Raw genomic sequence first — 23,401 nt, 5'->3', positions numbered from 1 at the left:
TAAAGCCCCTTTGCACAACTTCTGCATAGTCTGTAAATACTCTGTACTAAGTAGATGTGTATGGTATTATTTCCTAAAATGAGAGGATGCATATCATGGAGAATTGGGTTGGATGTGGGACTAAATCACAGGATCGAGACATGAGTTATTATGATCACAGTTACAAAGTTAGAGGAGATAATTGCTTGGTTTTTTAGTTTTTTGAGATCACAGTAAAGGAAAAACTTACTCTTTTATCTAGAAAGGGGGTATTCTTACTGACTGTTCACAACACAGTGATGATGAACCCATGTCACCAAAGCTGACTTCAGCAAAGCAGTTTGGAAATCAAACTTGCAGTGCCTCTAAAAAGTGTTTCATTCAGTTAAAAAATTGTTAAAATGCAGCTATAATTATATCATATTGTGCCTCCACTCACTTCTTCTGCAATGTTATGCTGTTTACTGTTCCTCTCAGTCATGTCAATAGAAACATTTTGAAGTCAAACACACTACACCACTGAAAATTTTTTTTCTATATGAAAATAGCTTGTTCTCAAGTTATTTTTTATTCCAAGATGGAATTTTCTTCTGTTGTTTTTTCAACCCTGCAACTACTCAATGCAATCAAATTTCCAGCATTGTTTTACCTGATTATAATGGCACTGCACCAAACCTGCCAGAGTTGGAGAAGCATTTGAACAATGCTGTCAGACACAAGGTGTGATTTTTTGGGGTTGCCCTGCTCAAGGTCAGGAGTTGGACTCAATGATCCTTGTGGGTCCCTTCCAGCTCAGGGTATTCTATGTTTCTATAATGCTTCCATGAAGGTATCTGTTGCCAGAAACCACATAAAACAAATAACAATGCCAGCTATACTAACAGTGTAAAAACAGTGTGAATGATTCTGAGTGTTTCTAATACACTAGCTAGACTTTAGGATAAAGAATTGAAATTACCACTGGGCATGGGCAGAGTATGCACTTTTATTTCAAGGCACACAACTCCATCTGTTAATGTGAGACTATTTTAAAAATACCTTCTCTGGGGCTTTTGAAAGGACCATATTGATTTTTGAGAGATATATGCTTCAGAGAATTTTTGTAGAAAGAGCCTCCTTATGCGACTACTACTTTGTAAATTAGTTACTTTTTACTATCTCTATTAAAAAAATGAATTTCACATTCTGTGATTCACGTTCACGGTCATGAAAAGCTCTCTAAGCTACATGTCACTGCAAGTTGTTTTCTGTGAAATACAGTTTTTGTATGAGATGCTGAGATAAATGTGAAGTGGCTTTGTCCTCTATAACTGCCTTTCAGTTGGTTTGATTTAAACATGCACAAACCTCTGAGAAAAAGATGGTATATTAGTCATAAATCTTTGATATAGAAACAAGGCCTTCTAATAAAAATATAATGCACACCAATGAAAGCCCTTGTGAGTGACATTAATTCTCCAATGTTTGTCTCTGTTTTGAAAAACACTCTCCTTAGCATGTGTTTTTAATTGCCAGTGACACCAGGCCCATCCTCCCTTGTACCTGAGCTTTATTTCAGTTGCTTTAGACATTTGAAGTGGTACCATTTGTAGTGCAACTGAGTATGTAGCTGTGTGATTAATGACACTTTTCTAAAATATTCCACAGTGGCCACAGAAACAATTTCAATTAAGTGCTGTTGAAATTCCCTTTCTGCCATTTTAAATGCTGTTAATAGATAAAAGTTAATTGAGGTTAAAATTACATTTAATTAATTCACCATGACACTGATGCAGTGTTATGTCTATTCAGGAAGATACAGGATCCATTGAAGTGGTCATATATGGACTAGAAATGAAAAGTACAGGGAATATATGTTTAAATTTGCAGGATCACAGGCATGTGTTCTTTCTGACTTACTAGCTGAGGCCCCTTTCTATCTCAGACAGCTATGTAGAAAAGGCAGAAACTATGTGTGTATGCATGTGTGTATCCATACAGAACTAGAAATATTTATTTTCATCTTTGGGTCTCTGCAGTGAAGTTATTTATTGGACATTGATGAGGAATCTGACCCTTCTGTCAAGCAAAGAACTGCAAAATACTCTGTCTATGAAATTGTAGGCTAAGAATTCATAAATCAAAACTGTAGATACAAAATCTAGCTGTAAATGCACATTTCAATTAAACTAAAAAATACAAAATTGTCCATAAAATAAAGGGAAATTTAACTGCTTCTGCGTTTAGACCATACAGCATAGCAGCTGTTAGTGTATAATTCAAAACAAAACGTTAAATACTCTTCAGCATTGATTTGTTTGGTCTTTATTGTGTAGGGTATAAAAGTTCTACCTCAGCAGACAGTTTTATCTGCACTCTGTTTCAGCACAACAAAGAATTTAAGAATGTACTTAATTAAAGTGTAGACATACAGCAAAAATAAAGCCTTTATTGATCTTCTTTGCTGATGTGACAGTCCTTGCACTCTCTGTTTTTTAATATTTGTCCACAGCCAAGTACAGTACCCCATAAAATCTACTCTGAGTTGGTAACCAGTCGTTTTCCAAAATTTCTGAAGATTCTTAGCATGTCACACTTCCCAGCCAAGTAACAATCTGTAGGTGGAAATCCATAATATTTTTTCTAATTTCTCTAGTAAAAATATATCCAATCTTGTTTTAACAGAGTAAGAAACAAGAAGTTCCTAAAGAAGAACAGGGACCAACAACAAAGAATTTGGATTTCTGGGCACAGCTTATTACTCTGATGGTCACCATTATAGATGAAGATAAAACAGCATATACACCAATCTTGAACCAGTAAGTAATTAATTTCCCCATGAAAATTTAAGAATCATGGATTTATTAAAATAAGGACAGGAAATACACTTGAATCAGTACTTGTAATTTTAAATAGAATCTAGCTAGAGGGTTTTATGCAGAATATAACGTTGACATAGTTTGATAAAAACTTAGTGCTCTGATAATGGAAAGAGAATCTTTGGTTTTGGGAATACTAAAGACAGGTGGTATATGAACCATCCCAAAAAGTTGAGTAGCAAAATACTGTGCAAGAGAACAAAATGTTTAGAAGGGAAAGTTCAGTAAAAAGGTGTGATGGCATTAATGTTATTATAGTATCTTCATGCACATAGTGTTCAAATCATGCTGAGAGTCTTTTAGGTGTGAGTTTTAGGGATTTATTTGTAACAAAATAATGAACTTCACAAAAAGACCCTCTCCAAATTTACAATTGGCTAGGGAGAAAACCTAGCCACACTGACCTGAAAATTTATAAAATGGAGAGCAATATCCTAGAGATGGAAGTTGACTAATCAGAATTGACAATGCAACAGATGAGGGAGGTACAATCAATAACCAAGACAAGTCAAATAACTTCAGGTTGATGCAGTAGTAGAAAAGAGAGAGCCAATCAATAAATATAGAAGGAGGAGACAGAGTGCTGGGTTTGAACACAAAATATATAGGAGTGCAAAGGAACATGTTTCACATCTTACAGCGTAGCACTAATTGAAATGCAACGTGATGAGGCCCCAGGGAAATGTTTTAGCTCCTTTAGCTCTGCAGAGCTATTTTACAGAGAGACAGAAAATCTGGGCACAGTCTGGCTGTAATGACTTATGCAAAAGTTAAAATTGAAACCTACAGCTGTATTATGACAGAACAAGTAATAGAGGTGTCTGTGGTTGCATTTAACTGAATGGTCTGAAGGGGAGCAGGAACAAGCCTGTTTCTTTCAGCCAGTATAGGGTAGATACTGAAGGCACTCTGCACATTGAGATGTGTTTATTTGTTGATAAAAGGTACCATACTATTTATGGACTTGAAATATAATCAACAAAGAAACCTCCTGGAAGATATTTATTTGCCTTCTGATTTTTACAATTTAATGTGAAGTTCCTCCATTAACTTTTTGTCTGACAGCTGTGTAACAAATACACTTATTATAAAACATTTAACTGAAACAAATACACACATGCATTTCATTTCAGTCTCTTCATTGAAATTAAACAAATGTAATTGGGGGTTAATTATCTTTAAAAGTTGTTCTAGCTATATTTTTATACAAATGTGAGGGAGAAAGTAAAGGGATAAATAACAGAGTTCCTCTAAGGAGATTAGTAGGTTCCCTAAAGTGCAGCTGAGTGATCGTGTAAGATGTGAAAAGAGAATCAGGAGTGGATGGAATTGGGACAGACTAAGGCAGAGAGCTGGTGTCTCTGACTTCTCTCCCGTTTTCACTGTTGTTTTGTAAGTGGAAGAGTGAGCACAGAGAATAACATGTCTTTGAGAAGTAGGAGACAGGAGGAGCAAAAGATGAAGAGACTGTGAGGGGATAAAAATTGAAAAACTATTCCGTCGCTTTGGATACCTTTTTTTAAAAAAAGCATCTCCTAAAACAAAAGCAGCGTGTAAAAGCTATCAAGAACAAATGACAGCCTCTTCCTCTTTGCTTGCCCCAGAAAAGAAAACAGATTAAAATGGATGAAAAGGAAATATAAGCTGAATATTTAAGAATATTGCAAAACTATGATTCCTTATCAGGAATACGTGGCCATGGAGTGTCTCGGTGGAATATTCAGACCTACACCCATTTGAAATCTATTTTAGAAATGAGGTAACTGAAGATCCTCAGGAGAGCTCCAAGCATTCTGATAGGAGTTTTCACAATTTTATAATATTGCTCAGAATTCTTTTCCTCAACCATTTTTGGAAACCCTATTTTTATATCTACCTTAGAGGCAAAAATTATGCTGTGATACAGTAGTTTGAACTGTATCAGATTATGAATCCAAATGAAACATGACATGATTGCCTCAGCAAGCACTGCAGCCACTGACAGAGCAGATCAGACCATCCAGGGGGAGTGTGGGAGCAAGCTGCAGTTCTTATATGACATAAGAAACTCGACAGGTTTGAGGGGAAAAACATGGTCTGGTATTTAAAGTGTGAAATTCTCATTCAAGTAGTTGAACAATGTAAAATGTGTTTGAAATCTGATTCACAGGCAAATCTAGGGCTTCTTGTTACTTGCAAGTATACATTGTACGGGCTGTGAGACAGAAGAAATTGCTATCAAAATAAAAGAGTTTTTTTCATAAAAGGAACAACAAATCAAAAACAAAATCTTCAACGGAAATATGCTTGTGCATTTTGAAAGCAAAATCTAAACTTTGTGCCTCTGCACCTTTTTTTTTGCATATACACTCAGAATAGTCAAGTTGTTATTGTAGCCCAAATTTAAGAAACAAGACAACTCTACTGGGACTTTTCAATTTGTTCTTTACTGATCCTTAGATCTTTGCAATGTAAGGATGTGTTTTCTCTGTGATCACACCGTGTTCCACACACTCCCTCCCCATCCCACAGTATGGAAAGTACTGGCTGGTGAAATCTGTGGGAGCAGATTTCCTCATGCTTCAGGAGCTGGGATGTTTGATAAACCTGTGAAGTTAAGGATAGTAACTTATATTGCAGAAACAGCAACCTGTGAGACAGTGAGTTATGAAAGGTGTGTCAGTGGGGGAAAAATTATGGAAAGAAGATCAAAAAAGTCAGGGTACACTGTATCAAGAATTGGGCTGTGTCAGGCTAACTCTAGAATGTTTCTTTGATGGTGGAGAGTGTATCTGACGTGTTTTGTGTCTTGATTCAGTGATATTTTCCATTATCAGTTACACTTTATTCTGTGGAAACATATGAATATCACTTCTTTCATTTAACTTGTGAAAATTATCCTGCAAAAAACAAAGCTGTGCTCTGCTTTTTCACAACATACACTGTCACTTGCTCATGTAGTGCTGTAAAACTAGATTAGTTATACAGACTATTAGTTTTTTAATACAAGGTATCTGTCTTATGTGATATGTTTTCTTCAAGAAAAGGAATGTTACTTTTTTAAAAATAAAAACTTTGGCTAAGTGGAGAATAGAGCACAAAAAGCAAGAATAAATGAACTCCTTGCTCACAGTTTAAGTAGAATACATATTTTCCAAAATCAGATAGAACTTTTGTCTTAAGGGTTAGTGAAGCAGTGACCATGGCCAGCACTCCACAGATGGTGTAATCTAACCTCTTGCTGCAAGCACAGCACAAAAATGAATGTATTCACCCACAGGACCAGTGGGATTTAATACCTGGATGAGATTGAACCGTCCAAGTATGGAATATGAGCTATTCTGAGAATGTGCCTCTGAGCTTCAGGGACTTTGATATTCTCAAAATGTAGCAGATTGAAGATCTGATGGCACAAATTAAGAAAAAGCATTTTTAATTGTCATGATGGGATTTTCTTGTTTCAGGGTTTAACTGGAGACATGCAGCACTACCTGGGATAAATGCTTTGGGGGTTTATTTATGTTTTGCTTATACATTGATTCTTTTCATTTTCATTTGAGCCGAGTGCAATTTCACTCCATTGATCTGTGGTCTTATATATAGCCCTTTGTTAGAACTAGCCAGTGAGAACAGTTCTCACTAAATTTTTACTTAATTAAAATCAATAGAGAGAAGACATCCATAAGTGGCTGCCTTTTATATGCAGTTTAGTCTTTTTGGAAATACATGGATATCATCATGTAGGAGCAACTTGACTGTTCTGGATAAACTGAGATTTTATACTATTATTCTAAGAATGGCATAGAAATTGGGGAAATTATGGCCTATGGAACAGAAATAACAGTATCAAGAGCAAAAAGAATATCTAACAGAGCACTCTCCTGGTCATCCTTTTTCTTTGCTGAGAAATGTGATAATATGTGGCCTAAAAAGATTAGAAAATGCAATTTGTAGAGTTTGGCATGGGAAATTTCTCTGATATTTCGCTGCTTAGAGACCAAATTCTGAAATAGTTGGCAAAAGAGAAGTCTATCGATTTTAGACTTTGGCTAAGTGAAGTCAGGTAGGATGAATCCAGGACACTGTGTTGAACTACAGTAATTTATACAACACAGATAATTGAAGTTTGTGTGTGTGTGCATGTGTTTTCACAAATTAAAATGCATACATATATATATCCCACTAATCAAAACAATGCATTTTTATCAGACCCAGCCTTGCTTCATGGCCAGCTTTGCATTAGGGTCAAAAGACAGTGTCAGTGTTAAATCAGCTGTCAAATACTTCCTCAGAATAACACTGCAGAAGTTCAAGTCTGGTGCTAAGAGAGCACTCAGACTGAACTGAAGGTTAAGAAATTAAGGCAGCTGAGATGTATTTCAGCTTTTGAGCAGCAATTAATTTTGTGTTAACAGAATTAATACAGTTCTCTAGTTGAGCAGCCATTAGCACAAAGAAGGCTCAGTGAACTGAGATAGCAATTGCCTCCTATTAAAGTGACTGAGCTAATGAGCTGTTTAAGTACTTTTTCTTTGCAGATATGATCAGGGTCAAATATGTGCCTAGAAAGTATACATTAATTAGATCATACTGCTACCACTATAAAGTTGCACATAATTCTCACTCTTTCTTTGTCAGCAAGAGCTTTAAAAATTCTTACACTTTTACAAAAATTATTATGGAATATTTTCTGAATCTCATTAGTGCTTTAATAAAAGCACTACTTTGGATCAAATTCTCTGCTCATGTAAAATGGTGTAATAAACTCAAGAAAAAGTCACAGAGCTCTGTGTATTTTCTCACGAATATGAGAATTTCCTTACTTTATGTGTTCCCAGTGAACTGTGAGTGTGTCCGTGTGGCTCTCACTGCACCCTGTGGTGTCAACAACTGCTTTAACACTCCGAGGTTCTGTGATGTGCTTTCTGCTCTTCAGCTGCATGACCTGGCGTGGTCTGCTTCTGAGAACATCCCACACCTGCATTAAGAATGGCTCTTTTTTTTCAAGACAAATAACTCTCCTTTAAAATGTGACATAAAACATAGTGTCTATCACTTAAATGCCAGCTTTCTCTCGTAGCTAACAGTGGAGCTGGTAACTGAAAGATTAAACCTTTTATGTAGAATAAGGAGCAGATGGGACCTATGAAAAAGTTGCGAAAAAATACTTAATTGATACCCGCAGAACATGTCTAAAAAGCACTGTTTCTCAAAGATGACATGAAGCATAAAACCAAAACTAAAATTCTGAATCAAAATCTGCATTTCACTACCTGTTATATTCTTTAGTGCTTTATCCATACTTCAAGGTGGAAGTCTCCAGACAGTGAATTGGATTCAACTAGTAAAAACCATTATAGCTTCACAGACAGCTTCACTGTTTTCCAGTGTAATAAGGGAATTAAAGAAAAGCTGTAGCTGCTAAACATCTGAGCCAGCTGTATCAGATTTTTCATAAGCCATTTGATTTATCTCAAGTTGAGGAGTCATCTGCAAGATAGATGGATGGTTCTTGATTTAAAATGTCATGTGAGGGAATTTGTGCAACATTCAACTAATTACTTACCCAGGCCTCTGCACTGAGGAAGTTTGTATTTGAAGGTTTGATGGTTTCTATAATTGTACAAAATATAAAATACAGTAAGTGCATACTAGAGGAATTATTTTGTGGAAATATTTGCCTTTCTGCTGTGCAGCTGTAAGCATAATTTCTAACAGCAGGTGAACTGATGTAATGTGATTGATTGCAGGTTCCCTCAAGAGTTGAACATGGGGAAAATCAGTGCTGAAATCATGTGGACTCTGTTTGCCCAGGATATGAAATATGCTCTGGAAGGTAATTAGAACAAACTATTAGTTACACTAGAGAGTTCACTAAGACTGATTTCCACTGTAAGTGACACCTGGCATCAGATTTCTGTGTGTGGTAAGAGCTTTCTGGAGTACTTCTTTTAGATGTTTCACAGGTTAATGAAAAAGAAGTGTTGTAAAGGAAGGAAATCATTGCACTGTGAGTATATGAAGTCATCTGTGGAAGAAGGAGACAAAAGAACTGTGACTTGAAATGCTATTTCTTATTACCTAGTTCTGACAAAAATCATAAGTGTCCAAAGAACCACAGATATCCTTGCTGGAGAACATTTTAGACACTCTGTATTTTCTTACTAGCTGAAAATTGGTAACCTGACTGTAAGAAACATTTACAGAATGAAATTATGGAGAAAGCACACACTATAATTATATCTTTTTGTGCTCAAAAGGAGGTTGTATTCATTCTAGTTCCAACAGAATCAAATGCAGTTTCATTTTATCCCCTAGAATATTACTGTGGTTAACCATTGCTAAAATATACATTTTTTTTCTATGGCTAATGGCTATTTCTATTTCTGATGGCTTCAAACCCACTCATTAAAATATGGTTACTGCAGAAAACCAAGTAAAAATACCTGCATGAAACTGCCATTGTCTTTAGTCAAGTCTGCTGCTAATTACACAGCAAGTCTGACAGGGTGAAAAAGAAGTATGAGGTCGGACTTAAAAAAAATGCAATTCAACAGACATAAAAGTTTAAACAAAATGAATACTTGAAGATCATTTCAATATTATTTTGTCCACAATGTCTTTGGTAGTGGTATGGTATGGTAGATTTTTATGATGACCAAGAAAAACAGAAAAAAGATGAATGACTAGAATGTCTATTGATGGAAGAACTATTTTGTTCATCTGGTATTATGTTACTTTATTTTGTTAATTATGTTATTTGAATGTGGAACTTGCATACTAAACACGGCAGAGGAAAAAGACAGGAAGAAAGGAAGGAAGGTAATTATAATATGTAGAGTGACAACAGAAGATGAGAAATCTAAGACACAGGTAGGACAAGAGATGTTCAAAATGTTTGAATGTGATGTTCTGTAGTCATGTCAGAGTGAATCAAAAGCACAAGTCTGAGAAAGCTGATGTCAGGCAGGAGATTATCCTTTGAGAGTGATCAATGAAGGCAAAAGCTTCCAAGAGCTGAGAAGCATGGAAACCAAATGAAAGCCACTGTTTTGGGTGAGAGCATGTTGCTGGTGAAACAACCTCCTGTCTGGAGAACAGCTACCAGAAAATTGCTGTTCAGCAACTCAGTGTTGGGATTGGATTTACACACAGTTAGCACAGATTACTAAGAATTTCCAACAGCCACTACTTGCCATGGTTTCATAACCTTGAATGTGTGGCTTTAGTCTGCACACGGACATCCCTGAGCACCCCAATGCTCAGAGTGCTTCAGTCATTGAACTATAAACATTCTGCACTGCAACAAGATAATTCACAAAACATAACTCACTCTGCTTGCTAAGCAGAGCATGCTGATCACTCACAGGTGTCTTCAGATCAAGCCATGGTTTGTTTCTTGGTTGTAAAGAGTAGAACAGGAAGCTCTTGAGGAAGAGTTAATTATACAATATATGAAGTGTGGGTGGTTGGGCTGAATCAGGACTTTAAAGCAAATATTAATGCTAACATTAATCCTAATTCTGCAGAGAGTGATATAGAGGATTCATTAGAAGGCACTTGACTCTTTCTGTCTGTTCCAAACCTGTCCCCGAATATGGTCTCATCTCTGTGTTGCTGTGGATACTGTCTTTCTGAGTAGAGTAAATGCCATTCTTGTCGTTAGAAAATCTAAGTAATTCCCAGAATCAATAGTGAAAAAGTTCCTGTGTATAAATAATAATTAATGAAAATTAAAATTAGTATAAAGTATTATAAATATACACAATTTCACCCTCAATCCTAAACAGGAACCTCAATAAATCTAGTCATAAAATATAGATCAGCATTCTGTTTCTCTCTCCAGCTCTGCTGGTTTTTAAATCATTGATTCTTCACATAGATATTATAGAAACTGAGTTTAACTCAGTTGCTAATGGCAATAAAACTTTTTGCTTTGAATTCTATAAGATTAGAAGCAAGTCCTTGAATATGGCCACAGTTGATTCTCCTGGTTTTAATGGAGTTCATTAAAATGCATTGCATTCTGCTCTGCCACTCTCGCCTTCCAAGTTATTAACATAGGCTACCATCTGTTCATACGTAGTGTCCAGGGCTGTGATTGCAATCTTTCCCTGATCCAATTTAGTATTAATCTCCTGAAGCAGCATATTTTGTGTTACAAAGTTGATTCCTTTCTGCATCCAATCAAGAAGCAATGAACTAGTCCAACGTTGCAAAAGGATTGCTCCTGTGATACAAAAGATTAAATTAGTTCATCCAAGATACTGTTTCTGGTTTTACCCACCTAATGCATTCCCAAATATACCCAGCCACACCCATCAGCTTAATTTCAGAAAATAAGCATGTCATATCTCCATCTCTAACAGAAGACCAATACTGGAGCATCCACTTCACATTCCTTTTCCCTGAGTGTTCAGAATGGCTGTTCAGCCCCTCTCTGTGGAGCTGGATGCCTCCTGTATCTTCCCAGGGGATGTGTGGAGCTGCAGCTGGTGCTGGGCAGAGCTGCTGCTCTCCAGCAGTGCTGCCACCTCCTCTGCAGTAGGACCCAGCAGCCCTGTGAGCCCGACACCAGCAGCATCACACCCTGCTGCCTTCTCTTCTCCCTTGATCCTTGCCCAGGACAGTCCAGCTGGGAGGCTGCTCCTGTGACATGGAGAATGCAGAGGGGACAGCAGCTTCCATAGCAGTGGCTTTTGCCAGAGAAGAGCAAAGCAGCTGTGTGTCTCTGTGAACACCAGGGCAGAACACTGGCATGTGACAGGGTAAGTGGGTGCTGTCACTCTTTTGGTGAGGGAGGAAAGGACATCACAAAGCTCAGTTCTCCACAGCTGCTGAGATCAGGGCTACACTGTGCCAAGCTGACATGCCTTGGAAACAAAACTGCACTAAATTCTGACATCAAGTTCATCATTTCATTCTGGATTTTCTTCCAATTTAAGTTAATAAAAATGTTTAGCCTTTGCACAATGTTAAAAGTTTTAGGCATCCCGTAACAAATAGAGTTCACACCAGTTCTAATTTTTTTTCTGATCTAAGGAGCTTGGGATTATTCTCATGGATAGATTTTGCATGGAGAAGGTATCACAGGCTTCTCTTTGAGAACTGACTTAATTAGATTTGATCCCTTTGAGGTTTTTTTTCTTCTTTACAGGTTTTTCATGAAGCATCAGTGGTTTGCATGACAGATTAAATGCTGTTGTTTGTTATTCAGTTTACACAAGCATATCTGATCTTATAGGATGGTATTGGTTTTGTACTGTCCAATCCCCCAATTATTCTGCATTTATGCTACAAAGAAATGAGAACAGAGAGAGAATTTTACCAGTAGTGCAAGTGATTTGTTACTGACTTCATATGGCAGCAAATCTTTTCCTTTACAAGTATGAAGATGCAAAGGATAAAAGATGATGAGGGAGTAATGAGCTGAAATTAGACACACAGTTGCAAAGTATCTTTTTTATTCTTTGTCCTCAGAAATGTCATTTTCAGATCTTTCTAATATCCAACTTTTGAATAGGTCAGATCAAGTGTCTGAAGCTATCCAGTCTGTTGGAAGGAGAACATCCTAATTGCTGTTATTATGATAATCTAATTCCAGTCGTAGCCAGAAGTCAAGAGCAGAATCCAGCAGAAATTAATTAGCTGCTGTGTAAATACAGCAATAGACAGTCTCAGTCCTGCAGAGCTGAGATTCTGAAGACCTTATAAAAATAGAAGAGGAGCAAGAAAGTCATTCCTCCATTTTATGCGTTTAACATGGGTTTGCTTTTCAAGTTTGCTGTTGTCCCCAGTGCATAAGCAGACATCATTTTCCTGTTTCTCTGACAGATACTTCTTTCACATCAAAAACTGATAAAGTGATTTGAAAGAGAAGAGGCAGGTCTGTGAGATGATGTTGAGAACAGGGACAGCATAGAAAGAAACCAAAAAGGCTGATGCTGCCCAGAGAAAGGTCACGCCATTTGGTGGCAGATTTCATGTCTATTTTCACTCCAAATTTACAAAGTTCCCCTTTGTAAATAACATTTAGCTTTGGCTTAGAGGGAGGCTGCAGAGTAGGTTTGGGGAGGTGAGGCTGAGGTTTTGGAAAGGGTAGGAAGGCAACATCCACCAGAATGCAGGGTTTCATTGCTATCAAAATATGATATGATATGATATATTCTGATATATGATATCATCTCTGCACTGGCACACTTGAACAAATGTATTCCATCCGAGCTTTTTCAGAGACCTGAGGAATATGTAGTGTCATGGCAATTCATAGTCTGTAAAAACAAAGGCAAGGGGATTAAAATTGGAGTTAAACTTTCCTTTGGCAGACAATAAGATAGAATGTTGACACAGTTGGAGGAAGAGGGGAGTTAGAAGTTTCTTTGGTCAGCACAACAGACAATGATGTTCATAGCAGCAGCTGCACACTGCACGTGCTGGGGAGCTGAGCTTTGCCAGGATGGGAATCCACACCTATCGTGTGCAACACAGGGATCTCCAGGCTTGCCTACAAAGCACTGTAACCATACCAAATGGCACTATTTTGTTGGAGTTAATTAGACCCAATAATTAAGATAGATGAAGTAGATAGAACTGTTCCCAGGGGCTGAGTTAATACCTCTTCATGGCACCGTGTTGTGCTGTATCAATGTGTCATCTTTACTTGGAACTACCTCAGCGATCTCTAGTGTGGCACAACCTTGCACTTGGGGAGGTGCCCACTGTATCTATCATTTCCTTGTTCTCTAACCCATTTTCTTGGGTTTTGCATATTGAACCATAGTCAGGACAGTGAGTACTACAGCAATCTTAGAGTTAAAGCTTCTTTATGTCTGACTGTAGGTCCTATCCAGGGAGGAAATATGACTCCATGGTTAAGAAATCTTCAAGACCTACACTGCCTTTCATAATTTATCCATGTTCTCTTAAAAAATGCCCTTGGTCTCCCTACCCCCTGGTTTCCCATTGGCACAGCTTAATCACCATTTGAACAACTTAATCAGTTGTTCAAGGTGCAATCCATTACCTTTGTGAAGCGTTCAAAGATATTTTGATGAAAATTTCGAAGCAAATGTAGAGAAAAGTTTGAATATGTAGAAATCTGTTATAAAAGACACAATACATATTTTAAAAGGAGAATTAGAGTGAGTTTTAGTAGTAAATTAGATGTAAGTGTAACACAAAAAAGAGATAATGACAGAATTTTTTCAGTTTTTGTTTTATTATATTTATCTTGACATGAAGAGCCGTTTCAGAAAGGCCAGTAGTATTTCACATTATCAAAATCAATGTAAATTATACATAATTGTCAATTAGTTGTGTTCTACTCTGTATTTCAGTTAATAACCAGTGACTTCCACTGCCTTTAGCAAAGTAGAAGAATCCTGGGATGTCTAGTAGAATGTAATGTTTCCTTCTTCTAAATCAGTTGGGAACTTTGTTTGAGTTTACATTTTTCTTCATTTGTGCCCTGATCCACTATGTTACATGCAAACAGGGCCTTTAAGCTTATTTCAGTGATACAGGGATTAAGTCAAGAGCACAACAAGCATAATACCCACATTTAATAAGGCAATGGTACAGCACTGTAGGGAAGATGCGTCGGGACCAGGTGCACTAAACATTAACTTCTACTTTTATCCAAAACATATGAGTGTCATACAGGTGTAATGTTCCCACAGTGATGCAGAGGGAGGGATAATAATTCATTCTCAATCAACATCATGCCTTATAGGAGCTTTTTTCCACTAGCCATACTCAGTTTGTGTCACATATACACTTCCAATTATACGACTGAAAGTTTGGAAATCACGGGTTTTCTGAAACAGCAATTCTGAAATAAATAGATAAAATATGCAGCTGGTAATCTCTAGAACAATTTGTAAGTAATTATTGCAAATAATATGGAATTATGTTGGAAGGGCTGAAAATAACAGCTGAGTTTTGATGTGACAATTTGCAGTTAATCCAAACACAATTCCCATATGCTTAGTTTCAATCATTTCTGTTTTAATAAACTGTAGAGCAATAGTATGTATGTCAGTCAAACCAACTGGTTGTGATACAATTAATTTGCTACACATCAATATTCTTTGTAGTAGTTATTAATCCCTGCAACATTATCTATGAAGCCTGAAATCTGGAAAAGCTTTTCTGTTAGATATAGATTTATTTGTATCTAGTCAATTTGTTCATTTTTTTTAAAGACTAATTCCCTTGTAGTTCTTCTTCATAAAGATTCGAAGTATAATTTAAAAGCATCTCATTAGAATCCTTCAAGCAGTTTAACTGTACATTGTTACAGAAAACAGTAGCTAAGAAACTGCTGTTAAAAAAAAAACCTCTGAGTTTTTGTACCCAAATAAGGAAAAATCAGAGTTGAACAAAATATCAAATTGATTATCTGAATATTTAACATGTTCATCTTTTATGAAGGTTGTTGGATTACCCTGTTTTCCTTTTTTAGCAACTAATACATATCAAAAATCACATGGAAACTCAGAGTGATGTAATTACCTCAAGGTTAAAAAGAAAAAATAATTCTGTATGAACAAGATCGTATTCCAGTTTGTTAAATGACATTATGTCTTTAGTGTCATGTAGTTACTTCTGCTTAATAAGTTATCATTATGGCTTTTATTTGTTGCTTTGAGAAAATCTTCTCAGCTTTCTTTATCAATTGCTGGGAAAACGAACAAGAAACCAAACGTGATTCCAAAGTACTTTTGCTTGGTCACAGGCCTGTGAGGAAAGTACCTTGGGTTACAGTTCTTCCAATTATGTCTCTTCATAGATTTTTCTGTAAAAGAACAGGGGCCTACAATTAGATTATTTGCAAGATACAGTGTCACCAGGTCTGTAGCTGATATCATCACACACCAAATATATTTGTATATATTAATAGATTCCATGTAAAAGCCTTTAAAAAAAAACCCACAAACCTCTCTTCTTTCTTGGTTATACAAACAACACCTGAACAGATTTATTTTTGTTCCCCAGCACTGTTGCTTACTGGAAGTCTTCTTAAAGGTGTTACTGTCACTGTAATTTGTACCACGGAGATGGAACAGCTCTCTGCAGTTTTCCTGGTGGTTGCAGTTCCAATGCCTGTCACTGCAAGCCCGAGGAAAGCACGTGTGCATTAGAGCATTACCCCTAAGGAGATATGGAACCCTCCCCACAATGCTGTGAAAAAGTTACACTTACTGGAACTGCAATGCATAAAAGCAGCTAAAGTGCCCCTTTCACACAGACTAAAGTTTACAGATGTTACAGTTTGCAGAAATCTTACCAGTGTTTTTGCCATTGATGCGTGATACAGTAATATAGGATATGCCAGTATCCCTAATGGGAACTGAAAATGCCCTCTTTGTGGAACTCAGTAGATTAATAGATGCTTATAAAAATGTGCTGCAGTACAAGGAATGTCTCATAAAAGGAGCAGCATAAAATAAAGAAGATTAATAACATTAAGTTTGCTACACTGAGATTTCATTATCTAGAATCGATTATGGGAAAGTTCAGGTATTTCTGTTGCCATCTCTCCCAGGCACATTTGCACACAATTGGCAGCTTTACTTCCAGACTGACTGACTCAGTGTTAGAATAGTTTTGCAAAGCAAGAGTGGGCTTTTTTAAAAGGAGTTGTATGGTGCAGCTACTAAATCTGTCTTCCAAAAAGTCCAAGATTGGCATATCTGTATAGGGAAACCTGGCACCAGCTTTCCTTCCAGGAAAAAAGACACAGATCTTCAAAATGCATAAATGTATCCTCTGATGTTAATTTGCATTAACTTGTGCCAGTTTTTAAGAAATTAAGAAAGCAATCCATTGATCCTAACCTAAATTCAGAACACCTACAGCGATGTTGCTGTTTTTAACCAAAATCCATGGTTACTGTGGATAAACCCATTCGTTTTCCAGTTAGAATTGTCATGGGCTGACTCATATGGGAGCCTTTTTCTCTGTTCTTTGGTTCATATTAACTGAAGAGGTAATATACATGGATACTAAGTGACTTTGTAGGTCGTATGAAGTGTTTGCTGATGTTCTCATTCATTAATATTGGGAATTGAGGATGGATCTTTCACAAGTAATATCCTAGGAGACTCTTTAAATATTCCATACAAGGTATAACAGCCTGGAGAAAAAAGCTCAATTATTCATGAATGATTTTTGTGCTCATTTCTAGTGTTTTATAAATTTTAACTTAAAAAAGAAAATATCAATGAATGGTGCTGTATAAGTTGTACCCTCCTGGACAAGTTTGCCCATTAATGACAGCAGCTCATTTTTAAAATTGAAATAAATATTTGCTTGGATTGTGATACCGTAGCAAACATTCTTAAGTTATATTGTATAATCTACTAACCCATTCATGCAATGCTTGAATGAAAAAAAATGCTATTCATTTCAGAAATTCCACTCTTTTGGGATGCAATGTAAGTCAGATTTTTAATATTGACTTAAGCACTAGATATGCAGGGAATGTCACAGCAATAAGATAATTGTTCTCAGTGAAAGGCTGGTCTACCTTGTAAGAACTACCTCTTCTTGAGCAAACATTTACTCATTTAGCTTTCTGCAATAATAAGCTGTAGAAAAATTGCTACCCAGAAACAAACAAAAAAAGATGCCTCAGGTCTGTAAAAACCTGAGCCATGAGAGCAGACACATGCCTTTCTCTTCTTCTCTGTGGTTCTGTTCAAGGCTAGTAACTAATGATATTGTGCTGGGCAGAATTTGTAGTACTCTCAAGTAGCATGAAGATGAATAAATGCAATATTTAGATAGAAACTGATTTACTGATTTTTCTTGAGTGTGATGAAAAGGCAGTGAAGGTGAAAATGCTACCACAATGCTAAAAAGGCAATAAGAGCCCACAGGGGCATTGGTAAGCTGATTTGCACAAAACTTAGTAATTCACTGCATAATAATATGCTTCTGAAACACTTCTCGTATGCCATGGTGATATTACTGGAGTGCTGATTTGGCATAATAATAAAACAAAAAATTTCCTTTTAATGTGCCTGGTCAGATCTGAAAAGCACAGAATGTGTAATTTGAAGTGCATTTGCACTGACAGAGAATCAAATGGTATATTCAGTTGTATGACAGAGGATAGGATGCTCCTGCTGTTACAGAAAATTAGGTTCACATCCAAATATATATGAAAAATTTGTGTAATACTGTGCTGCAAAGCAAGCAGAAGTAAGGGGCAAAGAGGAGGTTTGAAAAAGATAAGTTCTTAATACATACTATTTACACAAGAACATCACTCCTGCTAAGCATCTGTGTCAGGTCATTTTTTAAGGGAGCTGGGAAAAGAAATTCCTTTTGCTTAGGGAAGAATGTACAAGTGATATGACACCTCAAACAGATGAGATCTGTGGAGATTTTAGGAAGTTGTGAGCAGTAAGTAAAGGTATGATTATTCTGCCCAAGATTTGTGGATCCATGACTTCGTGCACTGGGAGAAGAAAATGAAAGATTTGAGGAAGGATAAAGTGCCTGTTACTAATGGAGCAAAGGGATGGATAGTCCAGGTGTGAAGCGACTGGGTAGAGGCTACAGAGCATAGTGTATAAGCTAAAATTAGGGTCATAATCCTGGAAAAAAGACGGTCATTTGTTCCAAACAAATTAAATCAGACTTTAAAAATGCAGTAAGTGGTTACAGGTGGCCCCTGCCACCCGTGACCATCTGCATATCGAGTATGTTGGAAACAGGAGGACAGTGAGAAGCTGAAGTCCATTTGAGAAACTTCAAAAACATTTTATTCAGCCAGCTTTTCTACTAGTGCCATAAATCAGATGGCTGTAGGACTGTGGAATTATCTCCTCTTTGTTTTTCTCAACTCTGATAAATGCAGTCTATCTGCCAATGCAGGTTTTGCAGATTCATACAGGACTGGCATTTACAACTCTTATTTCATATGGTTACTGCACAATTTGTGGTCTTCTTTTCTCACTTGACACCTGACAGCTTCTTAACCATTTTGTAACAGCCAAACAATCTAAAGAATGGGAAGTCAGCAAATTTGGGGGTTGTTTCTCATTGCAGTGCAGAGAGGTGAAAAGCCTAATTTGTGGTCTGGTCTTTGGTTTGGTTTGTTTTTCCTGAACCTGAAAATTGTAATAGTGGGTACTACTAACTGTAAAAAAATCAAACCAATTATGCTTTAAAATGCAAGTCCTGTATTATTATGTCACCAGTGCACTGAGGCACAAGAATGTTATTTACTCTTAGAATGTTATTAAATGCTTTTTCCCACTCCTTCTCTTACAGAACATGAAAAGCAGCGGTTATGCAAAAGCACAGATTATATGAATTTGCACTTCAAAGTGAAATGGTTTTATAATGAATATGTGCGAGAACTCTCTGCTTTCAAGGATGCAGTGCCTGAATACTCTCTGTAAGTGCTGGATCAGGAAGTCTTCCATGAGTTTGGCCTTGGTGCAAGGTTTATTTTGGTCAAATATTTATGCTCAGGTTTGTGCAAGGTCTCAAGGTGTGTAGCACTGACAACTCTGCTTTTTGCACTTTCTCCTCTTCATTCTATCAAGGGAAGTAGCCCAGGTGTTAAATGTACAATCAGCTATTTCATGGACTTTATACAACTGTTGTAACTGCAAGTCTTCATAAATGACCAAAATATTTTGGTCATAAAATGTCTGAGGGAGGTATGAGATGTGGGAACAGCAGCACTGCTATAGGCCCCTGCATTTGTTTCATACCCAAATCTGGATGAAGATACAATGCTAATGGGATACACTACTGAAATTGTTCTTACTGCACTGGGTTAATATTCAGCTGCTGTTTTCATTTTCACCTCTATCCCTGCAGTAAATGCATTCAGTCCTGTCATTTTATATGAGCTATCCTTAATCTCATTCCCTATTCTTCTGCAAGTGTGCTGATTTGCTGAGATGGTTTGAGGCCTCTCATTACATTATTTTTTTTAATAAACTAAAGAAAAATAAAACACAGCTGATGTTTTACTAAAACAGAGTTTTATGCAAGTTATTTAATGTTAACAAAAAGACGGTATTGATGAGGCAGGTGTCTTCCATGTGGTAGAGAATTAGCTGCTAATTTTACATCACTAAGGCACACCAGTATTATGAAACTGAAGTCCAAAAAACCTTTTGATAGCCACAGCATCTTTGGTGACAAAAATTTTTCCAGAGTTCTTAGACTTTTTAGCAATAAGAATGGATACAAAGACATGAGATGCCAAATGGCTGGGTAGTATGACATCTCTCCTCTCAGGATCTTTATGCAACATACCTACTTTACAAAATTATTCTTAATTTTCAGGTGGTTTGAACCATTTGTCATTCAGTGGCTGGATGAAAATGAAGATGTCTCAATGGAATTTCTTCATGGAGCACTAGAAAGAGACAAAAAAGATGGGGTGAGCCTTTACTTTTTAAATAAAAGAATAAATAAAGTATTAAGACAGTGATTTAGTATTGCAAAACCAGAAGTACATTTGGTCTCACAGTATTCTTGTTAGACCTAACAAGTTAACAGTTTTTGGAATATAACCCTATAGACAAATTCCTCCTCTAATTCTCTCTGTCTAAATCCCCACAGACTTTAAACTGTGGTTTCACTGACCTATGACGTGATAATTATGTCATAGAGGAGCATTTTGGTTTTATTTTTAATAGCTTTGAAAGAATCAGAAACATGAAAATCCACATTTCTCAGTATTATCAGTGAGACTTTTTTAAATTATTTTTTTCTTTATTACTTTTTGCGACTCTAGAAAGAATTTCAAGTGTAAGAATCAGTTAATACAGTTTTGATCTCTGAACAAATATTAACTGATTTGAATGTTTCTTTCCAGTTTCAGCAAACATCAGATCATGCCCTCTTCTCATGTTCTGTGGTTGATGTCTTCACACAGCTCAATCAAAGCTTTGAGATTATTAGGAAACTGGAGTGTCCTAATCCAGAAGCACTATCTCACTTAATGAGAAGATTTGCAAAGGTAAATTAAAATCAATGTGTCTCAACTGAGCTTCAGAGAGAATGACATTGTGTTGTCATGTACTTAAAAGCAAAGTGATCCCAATGTTTTTTAGAATCAATGTTTTCTGTCTGAGTGGGATCCTCAGAAAGACAGGCTGTCAGTAGCCTAAGGCTGGTTTTCATCTACTTTGTCAAAATGATTTACCAGTTTGAGAAGTTCTGTCCTCTCTGAGATTTCATATTTATATATTTTATACATATATGTACATGTACATATGTGTTATATGGTCAATTATTACCTTGCTAAGCACTGACTACAATTCCATTAATGGAGAAATTCAGTGCAATGCAATTAGCTAATTAGTGAGTGCAACTGAAGTAAAAATTCAAGGTGTGGCAATAAAGTATTTCTGGTTGAAGCCCTGAGGTGTGAGGTTTCTTTTCACCTGCTGTTTGATAAACTCAGCTCTTAGGGCAGCTTTCTATTTGTGTTGTAACATTTCCTCAGAAGCTCGAGATGTCCGTTATAGTCCTGCTGGCTTTAAAAAAGTTCACATTTACATTTAATCCTGTTCTTTCATTGCAACAGTTCCCATTTGCAGACAAAGTTCCTATTTACATGATTATTGTAAGGTAACTCATATTGCCAGGCTTTGAGCAGTGCTGCTTTTGTCTTATTTTTTCCATTGTATTTCTAATCTATGTATTGTATTTTAAGCTTGCTACTGTTCCAAGAACTATGTAGAACATTGCAAGGAGTAGGGCTCTCAATGCTTCTCAAAAACAGTACAGCTAAAATTAAACTATCTGTTATTGAAGATTACATAGCACTAAGAACAACCCATCATCTGCTGTGCAGGCATTTGAAAATGTGTTCAAAGTATTGTTTATATAATATCTAAACAATACTATATATAAAATGCATAAGTATCTGTAAAATCATTTATATAAACCTCTTTTTTTATTATTTTTGTTTTACATTATAAAATTTACCATTTAAAAGATTCTTCTCCTCTTCTAGACTATCAACAAAGTGCTTCTTCAGTATGCTGCAATTATTTCAAGTTACTTCAGCTCGTATTGTGATAAAGAAAACGTGGTAAGAAGCTGTGGTTTTTTCTGCCTCAGAAATTACCTTTAAATGACTTACTGTGCTTTTTGAAAATGTGATCACTTCTTTATATGAGAAAAGGCATGAATGGAGGGAGATCAGCATATTTTCATAGCTGCTTACGTTGACATGTACAAGCTGGAATAGGTGACATTAGTTAAAAATCCTAGTTAATAATTTCAGTATCAAAGTTTAAAAAAAAAAAAAGATGACCACAAACACATCCAAACACATTAGCCTTATGCAGTGGTGAATATGGTGAATGTATCTTCATCTTGTTTCCCAAATAGAAGAGAACCTTTTTGTTTAGAGTTTTCACTTTGCACTGGCTTGCCTCTCTCTATCAATTTACACATTGGAGAGTTTATGAGGTCATTGTTCCCTGGGCAGGGAATGTGTGCAGAATTTTCTGCTCCTGCCACTGTGCTTTACCCATGCAGCAGTGAGAAAAAGAATCACGGGCTGTGTTGGTGCCTCACTGCTTACAAGGGAGTCCCTGATGTAGGACCAGATTGCCATGGGCTCAGAAATAAACGAGATGTGGACACTAAAGGTGTGTTTGAGCAGATGGAGGCATTATCAATACCCTCACAAGACCTAGGAAAATTATTCTTGTAAACCGACTTTTCAGTATCATTGATACTCAGTCAAAGCTGGTACTCCCACAACTGGCAACCTTCAGCACTAGGACTGCTGTATTTAGTGGTTTGTTGTACAGCTGTATTCTCAATCTACAGTCAGATAAATAACTCAGCCCCACCCTCACACTGTGCACCTTTCGTGGCACAGCCTTTGCACAGCCCATCACAGATCTCACCTGTGCTTGTCCCACCTGTGCGTGGCTTGAGGACGTGCTCTCTGTGTTGAGAGGAGATGTGAGGATCTAGAGGCCTCCAAAATATGCAATAATAGAATTCAGAAAGACATCTATTGCAGCTAAATGTCAATTATTGGTGGTTCTTACAACTTTAGTGCTAATATTAAATAAAGCTGACTGGTTTCTAGAATGAATGAGTTTTGATACAGTGTTGAATCATCAGGTCAAACTGTTTGTGTATTCTTTTGGCCTGTCCAGTGGGATTTCTGAAGTCATCCTCACATGCCCATCTTTATTAAGGATTTAGATGGAATTAATCTCCTTATACTATCACAGTATCTTAGAATGGTTTGGGTTGAAAGGGACTTTAAAGATCATGTACTTCCAACCCCCCTGCCATGAGCAGAGACACCTTCCACTAGACCAGGTATAAAGTATTGTATCAAATGTCCTTGAGGAACATAACTTTTTTTTAACAGAAGTTGCCCTGTTGAAATACATAGCTTTTAGCTTAATAAAAGACCCTTTGCTCAGTTAATTTCAGCCACAATAAATGTCCATATCCTGCATTAGATTAGATAGAAGACTTTAAAACAAATAATTTTTATTATTAAAATTAGAATTTGGCATTCCTTTTGAAGCCAATACTTTTAGTAATTTTATTAAACACTACAAAATGTG

At 36.6% G+C, this 23,401-nt stretch overlaps 1 protein-coding gene across 4 annotated transcripts in view; it reads left to right on the top strand.

Annotated features, from left to right (window-relative positions):
• UNC13C (unc-13 homolog C) overlaps positions 1-23,401 on the top strand; it is a 136,546-nt gene that overhangs the window by 75,635 nt on the left and 37,510 nt on the right. For all 4 annotated transcript variants that reach the window (XM_027688299.1, XM_027688300.1, XM_027688302.1 and 1 more), the window contains exons 17-22: positions 2,644-2,777; positions 8,567-8,652; positions 19,101-19,227; positions 20,133-20,229; positions 20,668-20,811; positions 21,814-21,891. In XM_027688299.1, coding sequence (XP_027544100.1) covers positions 2,644-2,777; positions 8,567-8,652; positions 19,101-19,227; positions 20,133-20,229; positions 20,668-20,811; positions 21,814-21,891 — 666 coding nt within the window. The remainder of the gene's footprint in view (positions 1-2,643; positions 2,778-8,566; positions 8,653-19,100; positions 19,228-20,132; positions 20,230-20,667; positions 20,812-21,813; positions 21,892-23,401) is intronic.

Source organism: Neopelma chrysocephalum, unplaced genomic scaffold (genome assembly GCF_003984885.1).
Source record: "Neopelma chrysocephalum unplaced genomic scaffold, ASM398488v2 Primary Assembly neopelma1_75, whole genome shotgun sequence".
Classification (NCBI taxonomy): Eukaryota; Metazoa; Chordata; class Aves; order Passeriformes; family Pipridae; genus Neopelma; species Neopelma chrysocephalum.
The sequence above is the reverse complement of the archived record's forward strand: the minus strand, read 5'-3'. Positions and strand labels throughout refer to the sequence as shown.